The 23618-nt window shown below is 29.6% G+C and overlaps 1 protein-coding gene and 1 long non-coding RNA gene across 2 annotated transcripts in view; both read left to right on the top strand.

Moving 5' to 3' along the window:
* Nucleotides 1–743: 743 nt before the first annotated feature.
* On the top strand, nt 744–2517 carry LOC139425489 (uncharacterized). Its single transcript, XR_011636687.1, has 3 exons — nt 744–866; nt 952–1074; nt 2384–2517. It is a non-coding gene; the product is annotated as an uncharacterized lncRNA (long non-coding RNA).
* A 1452-nt stretch (nt 2518–3969) lies between these two features.
* LOC107438252 (putative leucine-rich repeat-containing protein DDB_G0290503) overlaps nt 3970–23618 on the top strand; it is a 62882-nt gene continuing 43233 nt past the window's right edge. The window contains exons 1-11 of the mRNA XM_043046156.2: nt 3970–3999; nt 4495–4623; nt 6819–6947; nt 7044–7154; nt 12377–12493; nt 12916–13035; nt 15582–15710; nt 15872–16015; nt 16598–16669; nt 19214–19327; nt 20137–20244. Coding sequence (XP_042902090.2) covers nt 3970–3999; nt 4495–4623; nt 6819–6947; nt 7044–7154; nt 12377–12493; nt 12916–13035; nt 15582–15710; nt 15872–16015; nt 16598–16669; nt 19214–19327; nt 20137–20244 — 1203 coding nt within the window. The remainder of the gene's footprint in view (nt 4000–4494; nt 4624–6818; nt 6948–7043; nt 7155–12376; nt 12494–12915; nt 13036–15581; nt 15711–15871; nt 16016–16597; nt 16670–19213; nt 19328–20136; nt 20245–23618) is intronic.

Raw genomic sequence — 23618 nt, 5'->3', positions numbered from 1 at the left:
TAAATGCTATGTGTGCAACATGCTTGTAAACATCAGTTTGTGCGCTAGACTGAAGGACTTACTTTTAACGTCACTATCATCTTTAAAATAGTACTTCACAAAAAAAAAATTGACTTTTACTGCACTAGTTGACTTTTAATTTTTCAATGAAGTAATGAATCAAACGTGATCAGTAAAATAGATAGTGATCGAATCTGAAGTGTTTAACACTAGAAAGACTAAAATTTAGTATATACCTATATTGCCCAAAAGCAGTCAAAATAATTGGATTGTAAAAGAATAAATAATGTGTAAAGAAATTTGCTTAAAATTAATTTTCAATATTTTTTATATTATTTACAGTTATATATCAAGTTATTAGTAAATATTAACAATAAAAAAATTATATGTTGTACAAAATTCTAAGAAATTATGTCACTATATACATCATTGTTTTTCTAATTGAAATTAAAAGCAGTCAAAATGACTTATTTAGGCAATCTAGTGTTAACTATCTATTTCCATCTATAACATTTTTATTAAAATTATAACTTTTTGTTGCTTGTGAATTTTTTTTTTTGGTGCTAAGGCTGGTGACTGATCATTTTGGAAACACTTTCTAAAATATTTTCTCCTAGAACTTTAGTATTTGTTATTTTCAATTGTTAAATCATATTCCATGCATAGTACATACTGATATTTTTTTAAACTATAAATAAACATTTTTGCTGAAACATGATTTTAATTATATTTTTCAGTCTTTATTTAGTGGATATTTCAACAGCGCGGGTAAGGAACCCATAGAACAAATCAATGTAAAATGTATTCAACATGTAAATCAGACTTTGGGAAAATTCAAATCTGTTGAAACTGATCATAATAGAAAGGTATAAAAATTGTTTTTGATTTAAATCTTTACAACTAGCTGTTATTTCACTATCAATCACTCACTATCAATTGCTATTATTTCAGTTATTGAATCACCGTGATCAATGCTCTACGTTCTTACAACATTGCTTAAATGAAAGACGGTTGGAGAGGTTTCAACTGAATTTAAACACGTATGACGGTTTGACTTCTCTCTTAAATAAAGAGGTATGTTTTCATCGAATTTCAAAGTTAGAACATTGTTAGTTGATATTTTATACTCATATCATATTATTTCACTAAAAAAATTTAATTGTTGAAAAAAAATTTATGTCAGTTTGTTAACTATGGCAAAACTTTATTTTTAAATAGAAAAAAAATTCTGGTAAAATTTCCTTACTGTATGGTAATGACATTGCTGGTAAAGAAAAAAAAACATAGTTCTAGTATTGGAAATAAAAATGTACAGTATGTAAACCATTCACTTTGCAATATGTTTAGTTCTTAGGGAACGGTTAACGGTTATTCTGGTTTTTAAAATTATAGCTCGTATTACCACACATTTATAAAAAAATACAAAACTGAAAAGCAAATTTAGTACAAATATTTTTCATGCCATGCTTTAAGGTATCATGATAAAGTTACCAAATTTTACTATATTTTATAAAACCACATTTTATTATTTTACCAAACTCTTGACCAAAGCACTTCTGTAAAATTTAGCGAGTTTTTTGGTTTTCCTATAGAGCCAGAAACACAATAATTTTTGCCATATACAGGTAGTTTATCGTCCTTTTTTAGCAGTGTGATACATAAATAATTAACATATAAGTTCAAGACTTATTCTATGTAATACATAAAAACTTTTTGTCTTTTTTTTCTTCTTTATTATTGCTTGTTAATACATATAATTTAGTTACATGTTTTTTTTCTTAATATAAATTACATTAAAATAATCTTCTTAGCATTCGTGCAACTTTTCTTATTCGTAAAAAAAGCATATTCGAAACAAATCTATTGGCAGAAATTTATGCTTAAATCTCAATTAAGAAAAGTAATTTATCTCCCAAAAATATCATTGTACTTTCATATGCATTAGACAATTGAATTAAGTAGACATTATAGGATCAGCATTTTTACTTCCTTGCAATTAAAAAAACATCGTAATTGCTGCACGATAGGTTTCGAGATAACTATTTTCTTTCCCTTGGAAACTTTATGAATGCTAAAATAGAGTTTCTGAAAAATGGAAGAACAAAATTTATTTTTGAAAAAAAATTATAAATGGCTTGCATACAAATATGAAAATAGATAAAAATCTCAATTTTTGATATATATATTTATTTTTTTGTCGCTTTTATTAATTTTTCTAATATACGGCAGTATATATTGCAGGCATTATAGCAGCAAGATGTTTATATATTTATATAAACTATATTTATATTTTCTTTATATGCTTTATTTCCTTCACAAGCATTTAGTTCTTGACATTTTTAAAGAATAATCATTTATGATTATACTTTTATACATTTAATAGGTAAATACTAATCTCGTGAATTCCGGACTGATTGTTAAATCCATTATATCCCATCGGGAGGAAGAAATACGCAGTATCCAAAACCAAATGAAGAACCTGAAGAAGGTATTGGGCTCTACTGAAGAATTAGAAAAAATGGTATTTTTCACTATTTACATTTATTTATTTTTTATCAATTTAAGAATTATGAACTTTTAATCATTGGTATTTCACAAATCTGTGATATCTTTGGTCATTTGCCCACAAGGTGCAGATAGACTTAATATTTTTGCACTGTTACGCTTAAGGCAAGGTACGCTTAGCTAACTTTATAACTGTCTTTCAAGCTAGCCAATAAAAAAATAAAGCAAGCATCCGAGTGAAAGAAAATTATAATATATTCGATCATTTTAAAGCTAAAAACTTAACACCAAAATCTATATGCTCCATCCTATATTTTAGGGAATTTTAAGGAGAAACTTTTGTAAGTCATCCCGTTCACACGTGCTATAAGGGGTAATTTTATGTTAGGTCAGAATAATTTTTCGATTTTTTTCCCCTCGGGATTACTTATTTAATTTATGGAAAAACTTGTTTTTTTGGCTCTGAATTCTCGAATTAATTTTAAACCAGAATGTGAAGTATTTAAGTAATGTGAAGCAATTAAATATGTAAAGCTCAATTTTTTTAGTAATGAAGGCACAATATCAGCAAGAGAAAGCAATACCACGGGAAAAACTTTACATCTAAATTCTCTTTCATCTCCATAATTTTTAGTTTAAGATTTAATTTATAGGAGCAGTAAATTTAGACGAACCTAGAGTAAGCCACGAAGTTTTAAATACTGAAAAGAAATTTTCTAAAGGAAAACAAATTATGAACGTATTACGCTATGGAGAAGTTCTCTTCCAATAATTTGCTTGAATTTTGATGTTTTCAGCAATTGCTTCATGCTTAGGTTTGTCTGAATACGCTTATTCTATGTTCTTAAATTTTAACTTAATAATGGTTGTAAAACAGAATTTGCGATGAAAAGTTTCGCTAGTGATATAGAGTCCTCCTAAAATGCTCTACAATAGTACAATTAAACCAGTGAAAAGATCATTCAACTTGAAAAATGTAACATTTGTGACATAGTATCTTTATCTTCTAATACGAATATGCATTTGTGGTAGAAATAGAACGGTTTTCACGCTTTCGTTTTCGTCATAAAATCATGATTTTTAAATTTTGTCTGTATAACAAATTTGTAAATTTCTGGTTGATTTTAAAATTGATAAATGGATTTTATCACCATCACTTTTGAAGTTAACAAATATTCTTACCTCCGTAGTTGTGGCGTTTAATTTCTATTACCACACGGGTTAAAACGGAATGAAAAAAAAATTTTGAATAATGGGAACAGAAAAACTGATACCATTCACAAAAATACAATCTAAACTGTATTAAAAACTAAGCTCTATTTAAAAAAATAAAAATACTTAGAGAAGATTTATTTAGTTTATGCAACAATTTAAAGCTTTTTATTTTATTTCCAATGAGGTTGTCTTAAAAATTTTTACAAGTACCGAGGAAATATTTAACTACATTTTATTGTTAGTTATCCCATGACAAATTTCTTTGAAAATAAGGTTCAGGTACAAAATATCTATATCCTACTTACAATGGAAAAAAATTTTTATTAAGAATATTCAAATAAAATTGATTGAAAAAAAGATACGAAACTTTTTAACATTGACTTTAAGAGAACGCTGCTCTAAAAAGTTTGAGAAACTCTGAGATAGACAATTATTACGTACGCAACATAACTAAAAATTATTCACTTTATTAAGCTCGGAGTTTCTGCCTGAAACTAACAAATAATGACTAAAAACCATTTAGTCCTACTGTATTTTAAGTTTATTTGCAATATACAGATTCTGTTTACGAAGTACAGTTAAAATACTGTTTTTTTAATGAAGCTCAAATTGCTAAAACTTGTTCACTTATAATTAAAATAATTGAATCAAAATCTTTTATAATATGAAAATTATAAATTGTTCGTGTGGAATTTAAATAGCTCCTGCAATTAATACTTATTTCTAAAGTAATAAATATTTATATATATGATTAAAAAAAACCTTCATTTTCAGGTTTCTGGTGCTTTGAAATCGGTTGAAAGCTTTCTGTGGAATGGATTATCAAAGAAATCTACTATCTGTGATGACTTGATAGAAGTTACGAATATAGTATGTTCTGAAAAAGAAGAACTGATGTCAAAAGTAATGCATTCCTTATAAAAAAAATTATTCAAATATCTAGTAATTTAACAAAAAAGATTCTTAAAAATTTAAAGCATTTAAAATTCTTCTACTTGGGTGAACTTTTAATGTCAAGCGTGTACTTTTATACAGGAAGCGGAACGTCATACACGAATAAAATAAAATAACAAACACAAATGAACAGGTTCATTTAACAGGCAATTATATCCGCTCTATACATAAGTATACCTTCATTTTTGACTTGACCTTTCAAAACCATAAGTGAATTACTCAACATTAATAGTATCATTGCTGAAGTGTTTAGCTTATGGGGACGAGACTAATCGCCCAAATAAATTCTTCTATTTTTAAAAAATCGGTTTATATTAACATTTACATCATTTTAAACCGTTAGCATTTTATATTTTATAACTGTCGTTGAACACCGGACCCAATTTTTGGGCTTGCGACTACTAATATTCAACTCCGTACCCTTGTAATTTTGAACCCAATCCAGAAGACAAAGGAATTCCTGGATATTCCATTGCGAGAAATTTGCCTTCGTGGAGGACTTTTTGATGGAACTAACCCGCATTTGCGTTACATGGAGAGGAAAATCACGAGAACCACCCACGATTAGCCTGACTGCAAAGGGACTCTAACCCATGATCCGTCTTCCACTGAGGAGTTGTAGTTGTAGTTCATTTACGTCGCACTAGAGCTGCACAATGGGCTATTGGCGACGGTCTGGGAAACATCCCTAAGGATGATCCGAAGACATGCCATCACAATTTTGATCCTCTGCAGAGGGGATGGCTCCCCCGCTTCGGTAGCCCAACGACCTGCATGCGAAGTCGAGCACTTTACGGTAGCACAGTTTAACGAGGACCAATACCACACACCTTCGGTCCCTACGCACACTAATCCAAGTGGTCACCCACCCACACACTGATCGCAGCCAGTGATGCTTGACTTCGGTGATCTGCTGGGAATGTGTCTTAACGATCAGTTCACTGCGGGACTCTACCACTGAGGATATTTCATGTCAGCACTGTGGTCGCGAGGTGCAAGTCGGATGCGGATTCGTATCGACCAGCCATCGTGGGATTCGAACCCGGTTCACCTCACATTCTATCCCCTGAGTCATCGCGGCTCAAACGTTAGCATTTATCTATCTTAAACATAATTGCAACTTCGATCCATTTTGTAGATGCTTTATCAATTTTACTAAAACCTGCGTCCCAGCAGTTTTCCGCCATATTGTTGAGAACGCGTTGTACAGCATGTTTAACCTCGGCACTAAACAATAATATTTCTTCTGCAATACTTTTTGCCTTATGAAAATACAATAAATGCTGGCTGGTTCTGCGAAATTCTGATAGAACTTAGATGGATAATTCAGATTGGTTACTCACACGATGTTCACCTGTCTGTTGCTTTATTGCCAGTTTCAATAGAACATCATCGCCTGCACTCATCCGATACCTAAGACTTGGAACCCAGTGGCTAAAACTGTTTCTTTATTTTTACCCAAAAGATATTGTGATCTTTGATGAAGATACAGATGAGGTTCAACTGTTTCTCAAGTACCGTCAGATGGGGTGACTTTGTGCGAACCGTCATTTTTTCAATTACTAACATTATAATAATTAAAAACAAAAAAATATGCATGATTTGTTATCTCAATAGATAAGACTTTTAAAGTATAACCTACCTAGGATAACTAGAACTTCTTCAACCGAGCAGACTTTCTAGCAACCGATTTTGCGACGTTAAAAAAATTAAAACTGTTTGTAAGTTGAGCTCACAATTTTCCAATAAGGATGATGCTTACATATCCAGTTCTCGGTGAACCATTAGTTCGTTATGTTGACAACTCAAATCAGTTGATACCGAGCTTAAAAAAATACCCCTAGATGACACGACGCAAAAATTGAAAAAATGACTATTTGCACAAAGTCACCCCATCTGACGATACCTGAGTATTGGAATGTTAAAGAAAAATTCATCAAGTTTTATCTGATAATGATGATATCTTCGAATTTCATAATAACAGCACTTAAATGTTCACGTTTTTGATGAATTTAAAAACTTTGAACATTAATTTTCTGTTCTGTACACTTGCATTATATCTACTAGTATTAACTATCCCATTCAAAATTGATTTAACTTAGTTTGAATGTCTTAGTTTGAAGTAGTTTTAATATTTTTTTTAGATGCGTAAAGAGGTTGATAGCTGTAAGGAGTTTATTTATGACAGCATTAAAATGATAAATGAAAAAATGACTAATCTAAAAACAAACGTTGTCATTCTCAATTCGAGCATGGAAAATAAAAATAAAAATGTAAGTATTTATTTATTTTTTATTCGACGAGCGTTTTTAATTTCGCTTATTTTCATTGCGTTGATTTATTTTGCCTTACCTTACTTTAAAATGTAGACCCTCGAAGTTCTTATGAGCTGCAAGCAACTTCACGAAAGAATAATTGAAAGAATAGAATCTGAACTTGACATACTGAACTCTTATCTTGAAAGAAACGAAAAGTCGCAGGTAAATTTTACAATTTGACAAACTTCAATACAAAGAGCATCTTATTAAGAAATATTTTATTCGAGATTAAATTTCTTATGAAAATACTAAATAAAAATCATCTTGAATAAAGTAAGTAACTTGTTTATCTTTTCAACAGAATAACCAAACATCAGCAAGCTTTTGAAAAACAGATAAATACACGGGAACAAAATACTGTCGTCGTTGCTACGTACACATTAATATAATAACGAAGCTCTATTTTGGACTGAAATTTTATATGTAGAGATATCCGGTATTTCTCCATTCACAGAAAATTTTCTTTGCGAATTTAGAAACCTAACATAAATACAAAGTAAAACGTAATATAATACAAAGTAAATCTTGTTCAAAACAAAAGACTTAATTGCCAACCTGCACTGTAAATTATAATATGCATGGCTGCTAATAAAAGTTACAATGAAAATGCTTCAACCAAATAGCCAAAAAAATTTTTTGGGTCTCCTGTCTTCAATCAATCATGTAATAGAAGCATGATCATATAACATCAGTTCACCCTTGTGAACTTTTATTTGGGAATTGATGTTCGCTTAGAAAGTCCATTAATGATTAGTGTTCCTATCCATAATTTGAGAGCTTTCATTAGCAAAGTTTTTTAAGGGAAAATTAAATAAGTTATGAAAACAAAATGACTTTCGTTCATTAAATAAACATTAATAGCAATTTGACGTGAAAAGTCCATGTAAAGTATCACACTAAATTTAAACTAAATTTTAATGACTTAAATTAAATTTTAAATGATTAATTTTAAATAATTTAATAATTAATTTTAAAAATTAAATTTTATCATTCAAATACAAATTTAGCAGTTCATGAAATCTCCCACTAGGTAAGCAAGTGAAAATAAAAAATTATAATTGATAAATCGGGAAACAAATACGTAGTCTGCTATTGAAACGACATCAGAAAAATTGTATAAATGAGACATTACTTTTAATAATTGTTATCATCAGTAAATTTTTGTACCCAAAAACTGTAAAAGTACTTTATTTATATTTACATTTTAGTTTTTTTAGAACATATGTTTTGAATGGTGATCAAACTTCAGTTATTCAATAAATAATTTAGTCTCACTTTCACGTTCATACATGTTATTTCTATCGTAATTTAAGACTAATTTAACTCCAGATTATTTCTGCTGTCCTACAGAAGCTTACTTCTAACTTATTTCCTGCACCAAAAATGGGACAACATAGGAAAAGAATAATATAATCATGAGAATCGGAAGCTTTATATCTCAAAATGAACATTCAAATAAGCTTAAATATAAGACCTACACGGAGAATTAGATTCTGATAAAATCACAATACTCTATGGCAGGAGTGGCCAAGCTCCTTGATAGTCGAGCCTTTTTTTCAAAATTTGAAATTTTTCGCGAGCCGCAATTAAATATGTATTTAAAAGTTATGCAAAAAAGGTATTACAATTTTTTTTTTACATAAACTATATTTATTGAAAACATGTAAATAAAAGTACAAAATATGTGTATTGAATTTAAATATTAAAAATTTAACACATTTATTTTACTTCTCTTGATAGTTCTTCAAAATTTGGTGAATAATTGGTGACAGCACTTCTCAGTAATTCTTTGAGATACTGGTTAGTTAATACTGATCGGTTTTTTCGGTTTTATGAGTTTTAAAGTGAAATAAAATGATTCACATAAATACTTTGTTCTGATTATTGAAATAATTCGACAAGCAGCCTTCTTGCATCTCTATTCATTCTAATTTTCCAGATGCTTTTTGGATCATAATTATATTGGAAATAGAAGACTCACCTTGAATTGAACAACGTCTTTCATATTTGTTCTCAGTAATTTAAAAGACATTTTGAAACACATACGGAACGATAATTATTTTTTAAAATACAATAGCACAAAAATGAAAAGGGAACTCGGGTACATTTTATCGAGAGCCACAAATAATTTTTAAGAGAGCCGCAAGTTGTCCACCCCTGCTTTATGGTAATGACATTTCTGGCAACAAAAAAAAGAAAAAGAAAAAAACATTGTTCTGGTTAATAAGGTTATAATATACAGTATTCAAAACGTTCGTGTGGTAATTTTCTGTTCATATGGTAACGGTTTCCGGAAATTATATTTAGCAATATTATCTGTTTATTTATCAATGTCCACACATTTAGTAAAAACTACAAAGCTGAAGAGTAAATTTAATCGAATAGATAATTTTTATACCATGCTTTAAGATATCATTGAAAAATTATCTCACAATTTTTCCACATTTACCTAGTTTTAAACCATTTTTTTATCGTTAGTTTTTCGAGGTCATTTCCAAAGTGCTCTTTTTGGTGTTTTCTTACAGCAAGAAACACGTTTGATTTTACCTAATTGTAGTAGTTTTGTAGAAGTATTTAAATACTCTTGTGTCGCAGCATTGAAATAAAATAAATATTAGGCATCACACATTATATTTGTAGCAGTCGCACAATTAAATAAAATTTGCTTTAACTTAAATAAAAAGAAACTTTTAAGCTCATCAAGTATTACATGCTTCGCGAATATAAAAATTAGTAAATATTATAGCCTAATAACGTCCACAATTTTTAAAAAAATATTTTTCAACAATATAGAAATATGATTAATGATAAATGTGCTAATTTAAAAATATTTAAAAAAAATTATTATATTTAATGAGTGACACTTAGTGAACTTTACTTGTTAATTTAATAAAGAATAAAAATGAGTTTATTGTAGAATGAAAAACTCTACTCAATATGCGAAGAATTTTTCGTATCTGCAATTAGTACGAGAAGGAACGAGATTTCTGAAATCAAACTTTTATCTGATCCGTTACAAGACACTGGAGAATATGTTGATGCCAAAGTATGTGTATATAATTTATAAGAAATAAGAATTATTATATAAGTTTATAAGAAATGTTCTCATTTATAAAGAGAGTGAAATGATGACTGATTTTTATTTTTCAAAAGTTTTAAGTTTCAAAAACTCTTTGAGACTGCTAATTTTTAGAAAGTTTGAAATTTGAATTGCTAAACTCAATATTCTAAAATGTTATTTACTGTTTTTAAGAGGCCATTACCGAAGACTTTTAACAGTAAAATAAATTCAAGTATTTGAAGCTTGTATTGATTCAAGTATTTGCTTCAAATTTAAAGCCTTTTTATAGACGAATTACTCTTCCCTTTTAAAAAATATTTATAGGAGTTGTTAGTCGTGTTAGTAGGGTACACTGTTAAAGATTTTATTCTAAAATTATGGCAAAATAACAGACAGCAGTCGATTTGCAAGCAACCGTAAAGTTTAGGGTAAAGAACATTTTTTACCTTCTTGCCGGTTTTGAAACTCAGAGACTGACAGAATAGCTCTCCCGGCTATAATATGTATGCAGCTGCAATGAGCTAAGTGAATAATTGGTAAGCTTAGTTGGTGCGATAAAATTTGGATTGTTTTACTGTATTAGGTGAAAACAGTTGATAAACTGTTTTTCTCACAGTTACCACTTTGCTTGCCATCTTATTTACAGTTATTTGTCCATTTTATTTGAATATGGTAAAATAAATTATATAATTATTTAGCCATTTTTTCCGAGAAATTTCTAATGGCGTAGTTAAGACTATGATGCCAGGTGGCTGAGTGGTAGCGCTTCGCGCTCCGGTGCCACAGGTCCTGGGTTCGATCCTCGAGCCGGGCAAGGTTGACTCAGCCTTTCATCCCTTCAGTGGGTCGATAAATGTGTACCAAGCATTCTTGGGAACTAAACACTGGGGTTTTCGAGTTCGGCTGACCACCTTACCGGAACATCTGCTCCTGCACCCCAGAGCCCAATGTCAAGAAAACTGAGATGGGCACAGTAGGCCTTGGCCCTCTATGGGCTGTCGCGCCACTGAGTTTAGTTTTTTAAATAAAAAAATGAAATTAAAGCTTCACTGAAACAGTAAACAAATTTCGAGCAGAGATAAATATACCATTTTTAGCATTAGCATTTTCGGTGCTGAGTTTAGTTTAGTAGTAGATAAGACTCTGAAGTATCATTGTAATGGTCCGGCATTCGATATCAGAACTTAAAGCTCGAGTCGGCTTACAGCTCACCCAGCTTCAGATTGATGTAAATGTGTCCAGTTTGCAATTCTTACAACATAGCCAACATCTTGCCGTAAGTCATAAAATTATAGATCATTAACTCCAAGACACTCTTAGGCAGCAACTCGCTGTTTCGACAATGGTTTAGTTTCAAAACCTTTGTTCGTGCTGTGATAATACAATTAGTTGCTATAATTAGTGATATAGTTACTAATATAATTGTATAAAACTGTAAATTCTGTCAACATTTTACATTAGACAACCACCTTTGCATGCAACGTATAACATAGTGTTGTCATACATTGCTTTACATTTGTCATTATCTCAATAATAAAGCAAGTTTGATTGTATGTAGCATTCAGCTACTTTTAATGAGATAGATTTATGTAAAATATAAAAAAGTTTCGATGCTAAAATATTTTTATCAATGCATTTTTTTCATATTTTAGAACAAATATTTGAATACAATACTTTGAAATAACAAATTTCAAGTTTTTAGTCCTTCTTTTATAGCAGTAGTAAATGGTTTTCTTGCTATTTTTTCTCGTGTTATTTTACGACATGATAAGGAATTATATAAATTATTAGTTTCGTAGCTCAAGAGGTAACTGAGTTGTTTTATGTTAGAAGTTTGTTTGAGAAAGCGGATCCATTGTTGTTGTTGATGTTATCGCAGGTCATTGAAGCAAGGAGTGCGATTGTTCTTTTTTTCTCGCTGCGCCATCTATAGCCAAGAGTACGACTTCAGCCACACACACGACATAGTCTATTTTACTGGGAAGACTCATTCATACATCCATTTATGTATCCATTCATTCATCCACAGATCGTAATTTTGATCTGAACTAGATAACGATCAATCTCCATTTCAGTTCACCAGAGGTATAATATATTATGGAAACATGAAGGACTTTGTGACCCGACATATTTAACGAGTACAAGTCACCATTTACAACACGGGGAGTCTTCGACCTGCTGAATTCGAAACTCAGTCCAGCGCCCTGCCAACCTATCTATCCTGGCCACAGCGGATCTATTATAAAAATTTAAGTAACGTTATTTAAAAAATGTTTATTTTCTCTGTCTTATTAGGTATTGACTACAAATTATTGCCTTTTAGATGTCTTTCGCAATTGATGAGGCTTTTAAAGACATTCTGGGAACGACTGGTAGAAAAACATCTTTAGAAGTTCAATCACAAATAATGGAAATTGAAAATATTCGACTTGACCCAGAGGTAAGTGTAAAATATGAGCATCTCAAAAATGAATCTTGTTACGATAAAAAATAATTTTCATTCAAACAGTCCTTTGTTAATCTTCACACTTTTTTTTAAATAAAATGGTCAAGCCACGTTACTTAATTCCTTTTGTCGAATTTTTGATGCATAATGTTAAATAATATAATACTGTTGTAGAACTCAAAGGGTTTCTCGAATATATCATCGTACTGCTCCAAGTCCTTCAATTTATATTTTATTGTGCAGAAATAGTTGAAAGGAAAATAATGTAACTAAGTAATAGAATATAGATTTTTAAAAAAAATTATATTTCAACATTCTTAAATTTAAGAAAAAAAATTACGTCTATAAAACTACTTTCATAATTTGTACACTGCGAAATGCTATATTTTTGGAATTTAAATTTTTTTTATTTTTAGATTATTATTTTGTGCAAAGACATGTACTCACATCTCATTAGCAACACTGAAAAAGAAATTGAAACGAATGAAAAAGTCTTAAAAGTATTAAATTCATATAAAAAAGGATCGGATGAAAAGGTTTGCTTTCAAAATCTTTTATTTTTTTCTATTTGAGACGATTTAAGGAATGATTAATTCTGTTATAAGTATTTTTTAAATACATTGGCAATAAAAAATCCTCTGTAACTATTTTATAGGACAGTTTCTAAATATTTGAATATGGAAATAATTTCGCTAAAGCTAGGACTTGTTTTGAAAGTTGTATTTTGAGTTCAAAATTGATGCTTGAACCTTTTCCCCTTCCCCCGAGACTTTTAGACCGAGCTTTAGACTACCACATTTTGAATTTACTGAGAATAGATAAGGTTAAAAAGGGGCGGGTACTTAAACATTGTGTGCTATACAAGTGGGATATTATTTCTTATGCATCTTTTACGATGATCGAATGACACCAAAACTAAGTTGATAAGGCTGATAGTGTAGAAGTCGTAATGGATTCAGTAGCTACGATGAACTGAAAGTGCAATTTTGAATTTATACCTGTTCATGAGCCTGAATTCTTATCAAGACAAGTGAGATATTTTACAAATCTCACTTGTCGTGATAAGAGAGTGGACATTAAAAGATTTTATAAGCTAAATAATTTAATTTCGCAGATTCAAAATCAGGTCTATAGAATAAATAGTTTATTTTTTCACGCTTAGCTTTGGATGAATCTGACATTTAATCCCCTCTGTAACTCAATAAATTCATTAAATAATTTTAAGATCGTGAAACAGCAACTTTAAAAGCAATTTTCAGCTTTTCCCTCAATCATTTCGAACTGAGAAATGTTTTTTCCAAGGAAACAGTACTGATCCTGTTTATATTAGTTACGTTTGTTCCCTTTTTGGTCTGTTTATATTTTTTAGATCTCACTGAAATAGAAATTTAAAATTAAAATAATATCAGCAATGCTGTTTTAATAAAATTAAAAAAAATCTCTCTGTAACTGGTACGAAGCAAATAGTATTTTCAAAAAATCTGAACAAATAATTTCCAAACTTTTTTCTGAATTGAATAAAAAAAAATATTTACATAGACCTTCACAAAATAAAAATTTATAATCAATGAAATATAACTTTAAGTTCAGATATAATTGACGAAATATTCTTGAGAACTTCTTATTTTTTTTATCAGGCAGAGTAAAAGTAATGATTTTTTCAAATTTAAGAATAAGAAAAAACTGTAACCTGTTTTTCGCCACTGTTGAAACTAGTTGTAACGGTACGAATTTTCTTTAACTAAAATTTTTTGACCCCGTTTTTCTTTGGTTAACCTGAATTTCAAGGAATCATTAAAGCATTTCAGCAAAAACCCATTGTTGTCCGGGGGGGTGTGGGTTGATTTTCATGTCCAATGTCATGATTACGGCAATGTGATCAGTATGGTGCACAAGTATCCATTACTTTCTATACAAACTGGTACTCATCGATTTGAAGTTAGGAGATCTTCTCACTGCCACTGGGGATCAAACCCCAGTCTTTCACAATGGCAGATCAGTATTTTCAACCAGTGAGTTAACTTCCTAGACAAACAATGAAATATGAAAAAAATGCATAAATATGACAAACAAAGCTGACGTCTTCAGGGGGTACCAGCTCCGGAAGTCATACAAGCAAAACCTTTTCTTTCGAGAGAGCACGACAAAAAATCTAAAATTGCTCTCTCTGCACCCCAAAGTTTCTGTTTTTATTCTTCTGTAATTGCTTTATGTATTTTATATTATGTATTATATTCTTTTCCTGGACTTTGGCGAAAGCTTTGGGGTACAGAGAGAGCAATTTTAGACTTTTTGTCGTGTTCTCTTGATAAAAGGTTTTGCTTGTATGACTTCCGGAACTGGTACTCCCTGAAGACGTCAGCTTCGTTTATTATATTTATACATTTTTTAATTTTACATTGTTTCTCTTGTTTCAATTCCTTTCGGATTCACTGCTGCTTTGCGCTTTTTTCCATAGGAAGTATTATTATTTTTAATTGCTTTGAAAATTTTGAATTCTTTTCTTAACTTCATAGACAAACTGTTTCTCATCGATAGGAAGCTAGGCGGTCTTCATTCCGCCACTGGAGGATGAAATCCGCATCCTTCACAGTAGCAGCGCAGTGTTTCTAACCAGGAAGCTATCACGACTATTACAAAATCATTGCATACTCAAAAATGGAAACGAGTTGTTGTTTTTTTTCGTTTAATTATCTACAATTTTCTAACCGTTTCAAAATTTCTTCTCTTCTATTTCCAATCATTTTTGTCCTCATTTTTTACTTCACTCCATTTATCTCCTTGTTGGTTAATTTTCCTAAATCGATAGATTCTCTAAACTTTATCTTATTCACCCTTCGTTCCGTGTATCATTCAATTTTTAAGTTATTATACTCTTATATGATGTTTTTTATTGAATAACTGCTTATGATTGTAAGAACATGATTTCTCAGAATTACAATATTATTGCATGCTTAGTTGTATATTTAATTAGCCATATATTTTCTCATTAGGTTTGTTAGTGTGTAATTAGAAAAAATATTATAAATATTATACTTAAAAATATTGTATTATTTTACTTTTTAAAAAAAAAAAAACATAGTTAGTCAAAACTCTGGATGATCTTATTAATTTCTTGAAAAATGAAGTGGACTCTTTGAATAAAGAGAAAGAACTTATATCGAAAGATTCTCAGTTGCTTAAAGACATTCGCAGAAATTTTTTCAAAGACGTAAGTTGTTTTTTTTTTCTCTTTTTTTTTTCTTAATTTTCTGTATCTCTTATTCTTAAACTTCATAAATTAGTAATTTATAATATTATTATGCCTAGATGTATTCACGTATCATTAATGTATAATTCATTATTTTGTAAAATTGTAGCATTTTTCTTTAGATCAGAGCAGTCATATGGCTATGCCAGGAAGAATTCGAAAAATATTTAAGTATCGTCTCTTATGATATAGAAAATTTTGAATTCCGATTGAAAATTTTTTCTCAAGACGAAAGCAAGCAAGATGAAATTGAATCTGAAGAAAGTGTATGCTTTGCTTTATATTTTTTCCATTTTCCTATGCATTTAATTTGTTTTTTATTTCTGATATCATGAAACGAAATTCTCAATGTCTTGCACTTTTCCCTGGTCATTAGTCAAATAATTATAAATAGTTTTATAATTATAAAAAAATTAAAATTTAGTTGAAAGACATAAGTATTAAGCGTGTAAATAATTTTTTTAGTTTTTCAAAACTGTTAGTATTTGTAACTTTTTTTGAGAAAAATTAACAATATTTAATATAATTTTTAATTTTTTAAGCATTGAAGAACTAAACAGATAGTGTGATATTTGTTTAACTTTAAAAAATATTTTAAAGCTACTTTTATACTTTTATTACTTAATACTTTTTATTAAATTCTTTAATTTGAATTCTTGGAATTTGAATTATTTTCCTAAAGGTTATTGTTATTTTTTGAACCAGTAATTACTTCAAAAAAGTTTTTTTAATGCTTAACCTTAAATTGTGACAAGCAGGTTATTGTACAATACGATTGATTTATTTTTCATCTTCTATCAAGTTTTAAATTTTATGAAAATAAAACTGTGTCTTCTCTCATATTTTAGATAATTGAGATTGTTTCAAGCATTGAGTCTATGAATGTTGAACCTGATATTTCTGGAAGTGATAAAGAACAGGTATCTAAATAATCCATCTTCTAACTAAATGATATAATTATTCTGCTTTGCGGCATTTTTTTTTTCGCAGCTTGAAATTTTTATAAGCTTTTTTTCATTGTTTGGATAATAAACTCTCTAGATCAGGGGTTGCCAAACTTTTTTGATCATCGACCCCTACATAATTTTTCGAAATCTCCATCGACCCCCATAAAAGTAATTTTCTGCTAATTAAAATAAAACTCTATTAGATACTGTGTTTGTACATTTATTTTATGATTTTGAACATTTATTAAAGTAATAGTACATAGTGTAACAATAGTTTTATGAAAAATATATTAATGTTGAAATATAAATACCTTAATATTTATGAAATAATAAGTAATTATAAGTAAGTAGAAATAATAAGTAAAGTAACTACGGATTTATTGCTTCTTAATCAATGACATGGGTGTGCCTGGTGTTTTTTTTTTTCCTGCAAGGTACGTTATATTGGGTTCAAAATTGGTCAATTTTAATCTTAAATCCCCTCGAAACTCCACATTTAATTTATTTCTGTTCTTAGTTAAGATTGAATTTACGTGACTGAAACCGGCTTCAACCATATAGGAACTTGGAAATGCTATCATAAATGGCTGAGCTATTTCGTAAAGTTTTACATATTTTTGCATTATATTTATATTTGTCCAAAATTTGCTTATTGTGAAATTTTCAAAAAGCGTCCTTGCTTCAAATCCCCATAATAATTCAGCAAGCTCATCTTGCAAGTTGATATCCACGTTTTCAATTTGAGCAGAAAATGGCACAATAATCCAATCAGGGATGTCAATGTTTTCCAAATCAACAAAACGCAGTTTAAAATCGTAGCTCAATTTTTGAAGATAACCTGTATATATTTCCAAGTCTTCTTCTTTTATTTCTAATTGTCACATATCTGAAAAATACTGATAATCCTTCGACAAATCGACCCTTCCGCTTCGGATCGACCCCCATTCGGCCCCCTGGCTCAGATCAACCCCCACTAATTTAAAATAGACCCCTGGGGGTCTATATAGACCACTTTGGCGACCTCTGCTCTAGATAATATGTAACTCTCCAGAAGCATGTGACAATAATTTTTGGTGAGTTAAATAACTCCCCAGATAAAATCAGTTTAAATAATCCTCCTGAATAAATAATAAAATAATGACAAATAAATTTATTTTTATTTTAAGTAACTCTCCTGAGTGACATTAAGAAATTTACATTGATTGAAAAAACTGTTTTTCCATATGACACAAAGTATTATAAATAGAGGTGGAAAGATGTTGAAAAGAGACTTATGCAAAATACCTTTAACGCCACAACCATATTCTTTATTATGATATTTTAAACTAAATAAATCCAGTTCAATGATACAGTATTTACCATCTTAAATAAATAATAATCTTTATTTTGTGTCCTCCAATATTTTTTTGACAAATTACTTAAGTGCTACTAAAAACATTAAAAAAATAAGTTTAAATAATATGAAAATAATGAGTGAAATATACGACAATTGTTATCAAGATATATTATTTAAGATGGAGTTGAGATTTTCACATTATCTACCTATTTTTGCATAAATTATTACCGTACCCAACAGGTAACGTTTTCTTAAAATGTTTAAGGTGAAAATACGTAACGCTTATATAAAACGCTTTCATGGATTCAATGCATAATTAATTGTCTTTCAAGCGGATGGAATAAAATCAAGAAACGTTTTAACTCAAATAATGAAATAGTTAACTTAAAGCTGTACCCAAATAAAGCCAAAACAACGGGTAAGCAGACACATAATCATTTTCTTTGTCACTTTTTCATTTTGTGCAAAAAACGTACTTCAATGTTGTACTAACGAGCCGCGATGGCTCAGGGGAAAGATCGTTCGCCTTCCAATGAGGTGAACTGAGGTTCGATTCCGGCGATGGCTGGTCGATACGAATTCCGTATCCGGATTGCACAGACCACAGTGCTGACGTGAAATATCCTCAGTGGTAGACGGATCATGGGTTAGAGTCCCCTTGCCGTCAGGCTAACCGTGGGAGGTTCGCGTGGTCCTCCTCTCCATGTAACGCAAATGCTGGTTAGTTCCATCAAAAAGTCCTCCACGAAGGTAAATTTCTCCCAATACTTGATCCAGGAGTTCCCTTGTCTTCTGGATTGGGTTCAAAATTACAAGGCTATGGAGTTTAACATTAGTAGTCGTAAACCCGAGAAAATTGGGTCGGCTGTTCAACGACGGTTATAAAATAAAAATATAAAAAATATTGTACTGAAGCTCATGTCTGTTTATGTGATATTATTTGACCTCTAATCATGTTGTTATCGTTTTTATTTTCCAAATTTTTAAATAAGTTTTTCCTTAAATAAAAAAAGCAAATTGAGCACTGCGAAAGATGCTTGGTTGACATATTCAATGCTTTTAAATGATGATTATTTGAAAAGTGGTGTTAAAAAGTCAATAGAAATGAAAACTAATTGTTTTATTTTTATTTATTAATTATGACACAATAATTATTCTCAATTATTGCATTTTTCTTTCAGACATCTGTAATAAAATCTACTAGTTCGATTTTAGACGATGCATTAAAATGGAGAGATGAGTTGGTCACGTCGATCAAAAATGATGTAAAACTTCTAGTTAAACTTCAAAAACAAGTAACGTTTTTGTCCTGATTTCATTTAGATTACATTGTCTTGATTATTTGTCAAAGAGAGGATTTTACTTATAATATTGAATATGCCTGAACGAGAACAATTTGTGATAAAATCTACTGAAAGCATAAAAAATTCCCAAGACCTTGTTTTCTTGAAAAGGAAAAAGAATCTTCGGATTCAAAATTTAAACGAATCTGAAAAGCAAATAAAACATTCTTGAACAAACATATTTTGTAAAGCAAACCATTTTATAATAAACATTATAAGCAAGCATACCTATTATAAAACCATATTATTAGTAAGGAACCCACAAGAACGTTTATTTTTTTCTGGAACACATAGACTTTATTAAATACTTAAATTCAGCTTACTAAGTTATGAAAATTTGTTTAAAAATGTGGTTGTAAACAGAGTAGAGTATTAAATTGTATATTAATGTTTTTTCATTGAAAAAAACGAACTTTTTGAATGTTTTGAATCAAATGAAAATTTTTCATTAATTTTATGAGTTGTTGTTATGTCTCATTAGTTGCGTCATCACAAATTTAAAATAAACACTAAAAGCATTGTAATAAAAACATTTATGTTTTCGCAAGAGCTTGAAAATCATTCATATTTTATTTTAAAAAGATTACTTTGAAGCAAATTACACTAGCCTTAATGGGATAATTTTACCTAAAGTGTCGTTTTACATTAAATATCATAGTGTAAAATATGCATTCAAGTTTATATTTATGATACGTCTCGTATATAAAACATCTTACTAATTTTATATTGATTATTTTTCATATAAATACTGGCATTTTTAGGCTCTGCAGATTGTTTCTACTTGTACAACAAACTTCTTCTGGTCTTCGGAGAAACGAAAAAATGAGAACGAGAAAATTGACAACATTATGAATCAAATAACGGAATCCGTAAGTTTTATTTTTAATTATCACTGNTTTTAGACGATGCATTAAAATGGAGAGATGAGTTGGTCACGTCGATCAAAAATGATGTAAAACTTCTAGTTAAACTTCAAAAACAAGTAACGTTTTTGTCCTGATTTCATTTAGATTACATTGTCTTGATTATTTGTCAAAGAGAGGATTTTACTTATAATATTGAATATGCCTGAACGAGAACAATTTGTGATAAAATTTACTGAAAGCATGAAAAATTCACAAGACCTTATTTTCTTGAAAATGAAAAAGAATCGTCGGATTCAAAATTGAAACGAATCTGAAAAACAAAAAAAAACATGCTTAAACAAACCTATTTTGTAACACAAACCATTTTATAATAAACATATCATATGTAAGCATATTATATAACCATAAGTAAGAAACCAACAAAAACCTTTATTTTTTCTAGAACTCATTGAATTTATTAAATACTTAAATTCAACTCACTTACTAAGTTATGAAAATTTGTTTAAAAATGAGATTGTAAACAGAGTGGAGTATTGAATTGTATATTAATGTTTTTTCATTGAAAGAAATGAACTTTTTGAATGAAACGAAAATTTTTCATTAATTTTATGAGTTGTATTGTCTCATTAGTTGTGGCATCACAAAGTCAAAATAAACACTGAAAGCATTTTATTTTTATTTTATTTTATAACCGTCGTTGAACAGCAGACCCAATTTCATGGATTTACGATTACTTGTAACAAAAACATTTATGTTTTCACAAGAGCTTGGAAACTATTCATTTTTTATTTTAAAAACTTACTTTGACAAGAATTACACTGGCCTAATAGGATAATTGTAGCTAAAGTGTTATTTTATATTAAATATCATAGTGTAAAATATACATTCAAATTTACATTTATGATACAGCTCGTATATGGGACATTCTTAGCAATTTTATATTGATAATTTTTATGTAAATATTTTGCATTTTTAGGCTCTACAGATTGTTTCAACTTGTACAACAAACTTCTTCTGGTCTTCGGAGAAAAGAAAAAATGAAAACGAGAAAATTGACAACATTATGAATCAAATAACGGAATCCGTAAGTTTTATTTTTAATTATCACTGCAGACATTTTATAACTGCTATAATTTTTTAAAACATTATATGAATTTATTATACTTCAAAAAACTCTGGATCAAATTACGGTATAGAGTGCCGGAACTTTCTACATTATCTGTAAAAACCATTTTATCGTAAAGTACCTTTTCATCATAAAATATTACACCCTAATATTTAGAGTAATACTTATTTAATTAGAGTGATTCAAAGATTTTACGGTAATTATTACTGTAAAAATTACGGTACATCAGATTTTTTGTTCCGTAACATGTTTCGGTACATATAAATTTTACAGTAGGAAGTACGGACACCCTGAGTTATGAAATTTTTTTACCGTAGTTTGATCCGAATTGTTTTATTTTGCATTCAATTATTATGTCAAATATCACTATTTCAATTTAGTTTTCAACAGTTCTTAATGCTGAAAATATTTTCTTTTAGAAATAACTTTAACTGATAACGTTCCTCTTTTAACCTACGTAAGTTTTATATAAATTTATAACCTATTGGGCCACACATATATATATCTCCAGAATCAGGACCATTTTCTAGAATCTAAACTGTTTTCATGTTGTACAAAGAAGAAAACCGTAAAATTCTTCCACTATTTTCCTGACACAGAACTAAAACAGGAATCCTTTTTCACAGAGAATAATTTACTTAGCTGGTCAACAACAATTTACGAATCAACCGGTGATAGCTTGGATTTCTACGAGTCACTCGCTTGTAAGTCCAAGTAGGATTGACAATCACTGATTTCTGAGATTACATATTTCATTTGTTTATTTGAAACATTAACAAATAATTATAGAAAATCATTCCTAAAAGAAAAAAATAACAAATATGGAAATCTATTGCAGGTTCATACATAATTGCTCGTTTGTCATACAAAAAATTCGTCATACTAAAATTTTAATCAGTTGAACTTCTAAATTAAAAATATGAATGAGTATCAATATGTTTAACTATTTATATTTACAAGATTTTCTATGCTTTTAAGTATTTTAAGAATAGCTTCTATCTTAAACACATTTTTAATTTTAGAGAGAAGGAACCATCTGCCACAATTGTTTGCAAGCATTACTTCATTTGAACTATGATTCAGTAGATATTCTTTCTGGTGACATTGACAGAATTAGCAACACTATTGAACTTCTGCAACAGAAAGTAAATCATCAAATGTTTAATTTTTACCAGTTTGACAAATTATGTGTGCATTAATCTGAAATTCAGAAGGGTTATGAAGACTTATCATAACCACGGTCACAAACCACGCCGAGAGTATGAAAAATCGCGAAAAAAACATACTAAAAAAAAAGTAGTCTTTAGTACGATTTTTGACATCATGCTGGAACAACATGCTAACAGCAGTGAAAAGAGTTATTCAAAGTGGCACAGCTGACATGCACAATCTACAACGACAAAAAAAAAACATTTCCGAACACACTAGGAAGATGTCATGTGGGATTTCGATGTCTGCCGAAAAGGAGACAGAACGCGCTGTGCGGTCCTTGTATGCGTCTATACCCCACAGACGTTCTACACTAGAAAAAAATTCCAGATGGACTCACGGTAAAAAGTACCAACACTCATGGAGCCAAAACTTTTTACCGTAAAAATCTATTCTAACCGTAAAATTTTACAGAACAAAAAATCTGATGTACCGTGATTTTTACAATAATATTTATTCTGAAATCATTAAATCACTCTAATTAAATGAATATTACTGTAAAAATTACGGTATAAATTTTTACAGTAAAATAAACTTTACGGATGATGTCAGTACTTTTTACCGTATTTTGATGCGCAATTTTTAACAGCGTAAATTATGAGCATGTATTTTTTTACCGTTTTCACCTTTTCAGCTTGGCTTTCAGTTCCCTTCCTCTTGATGCCTTTCATCAAACCTCTAAATTTATCAGTCAAATTTTCAAGCACGCTGTATGTTACCGGTAAAGTTGTATATGTTACTGGCACCACATGCAGTGTAGATGTTTGAAAATGTTAAATTTCAAATATAATTTTTTTGCAACTATTACATTCAAATTTGTTAGAATACTGCAACACGCTCGCATTATAAAATCACGTGTCGTGTCGCTGAAATTCGAAATATTTTTCACTCAGTTGGCAAGAAGCCATTGATCAGTTCAAAAATATTTTACTGAAATCTACGTTTTCGAAAACAAATTGTTCCACAACCAGATACAAATAGTCAACTTTCACTCATTGCTGTTGTATAATCAGAAGTATTTATATATATATATATATATATA

Source organism: Parasteatoda tepidariorum, chromosome 4 (assembly GCF_043381705.1).
Source record: "Parasteatoda tepidariorum isolate YZ-2023 chromosome 4, CAS_Ptep_4.0, whole genome shotgun sequence".
Classification (NCBI taxonomy): Eukaryota; Metazoa; Arthropoda; class Arachnida; order Araneae; family Theridiidae; genus Parasteatoda; species Parasteatoda tepidariorum.
This window is presented reverse-complemented; position numbering and strand designations above follow the sequence as displayed.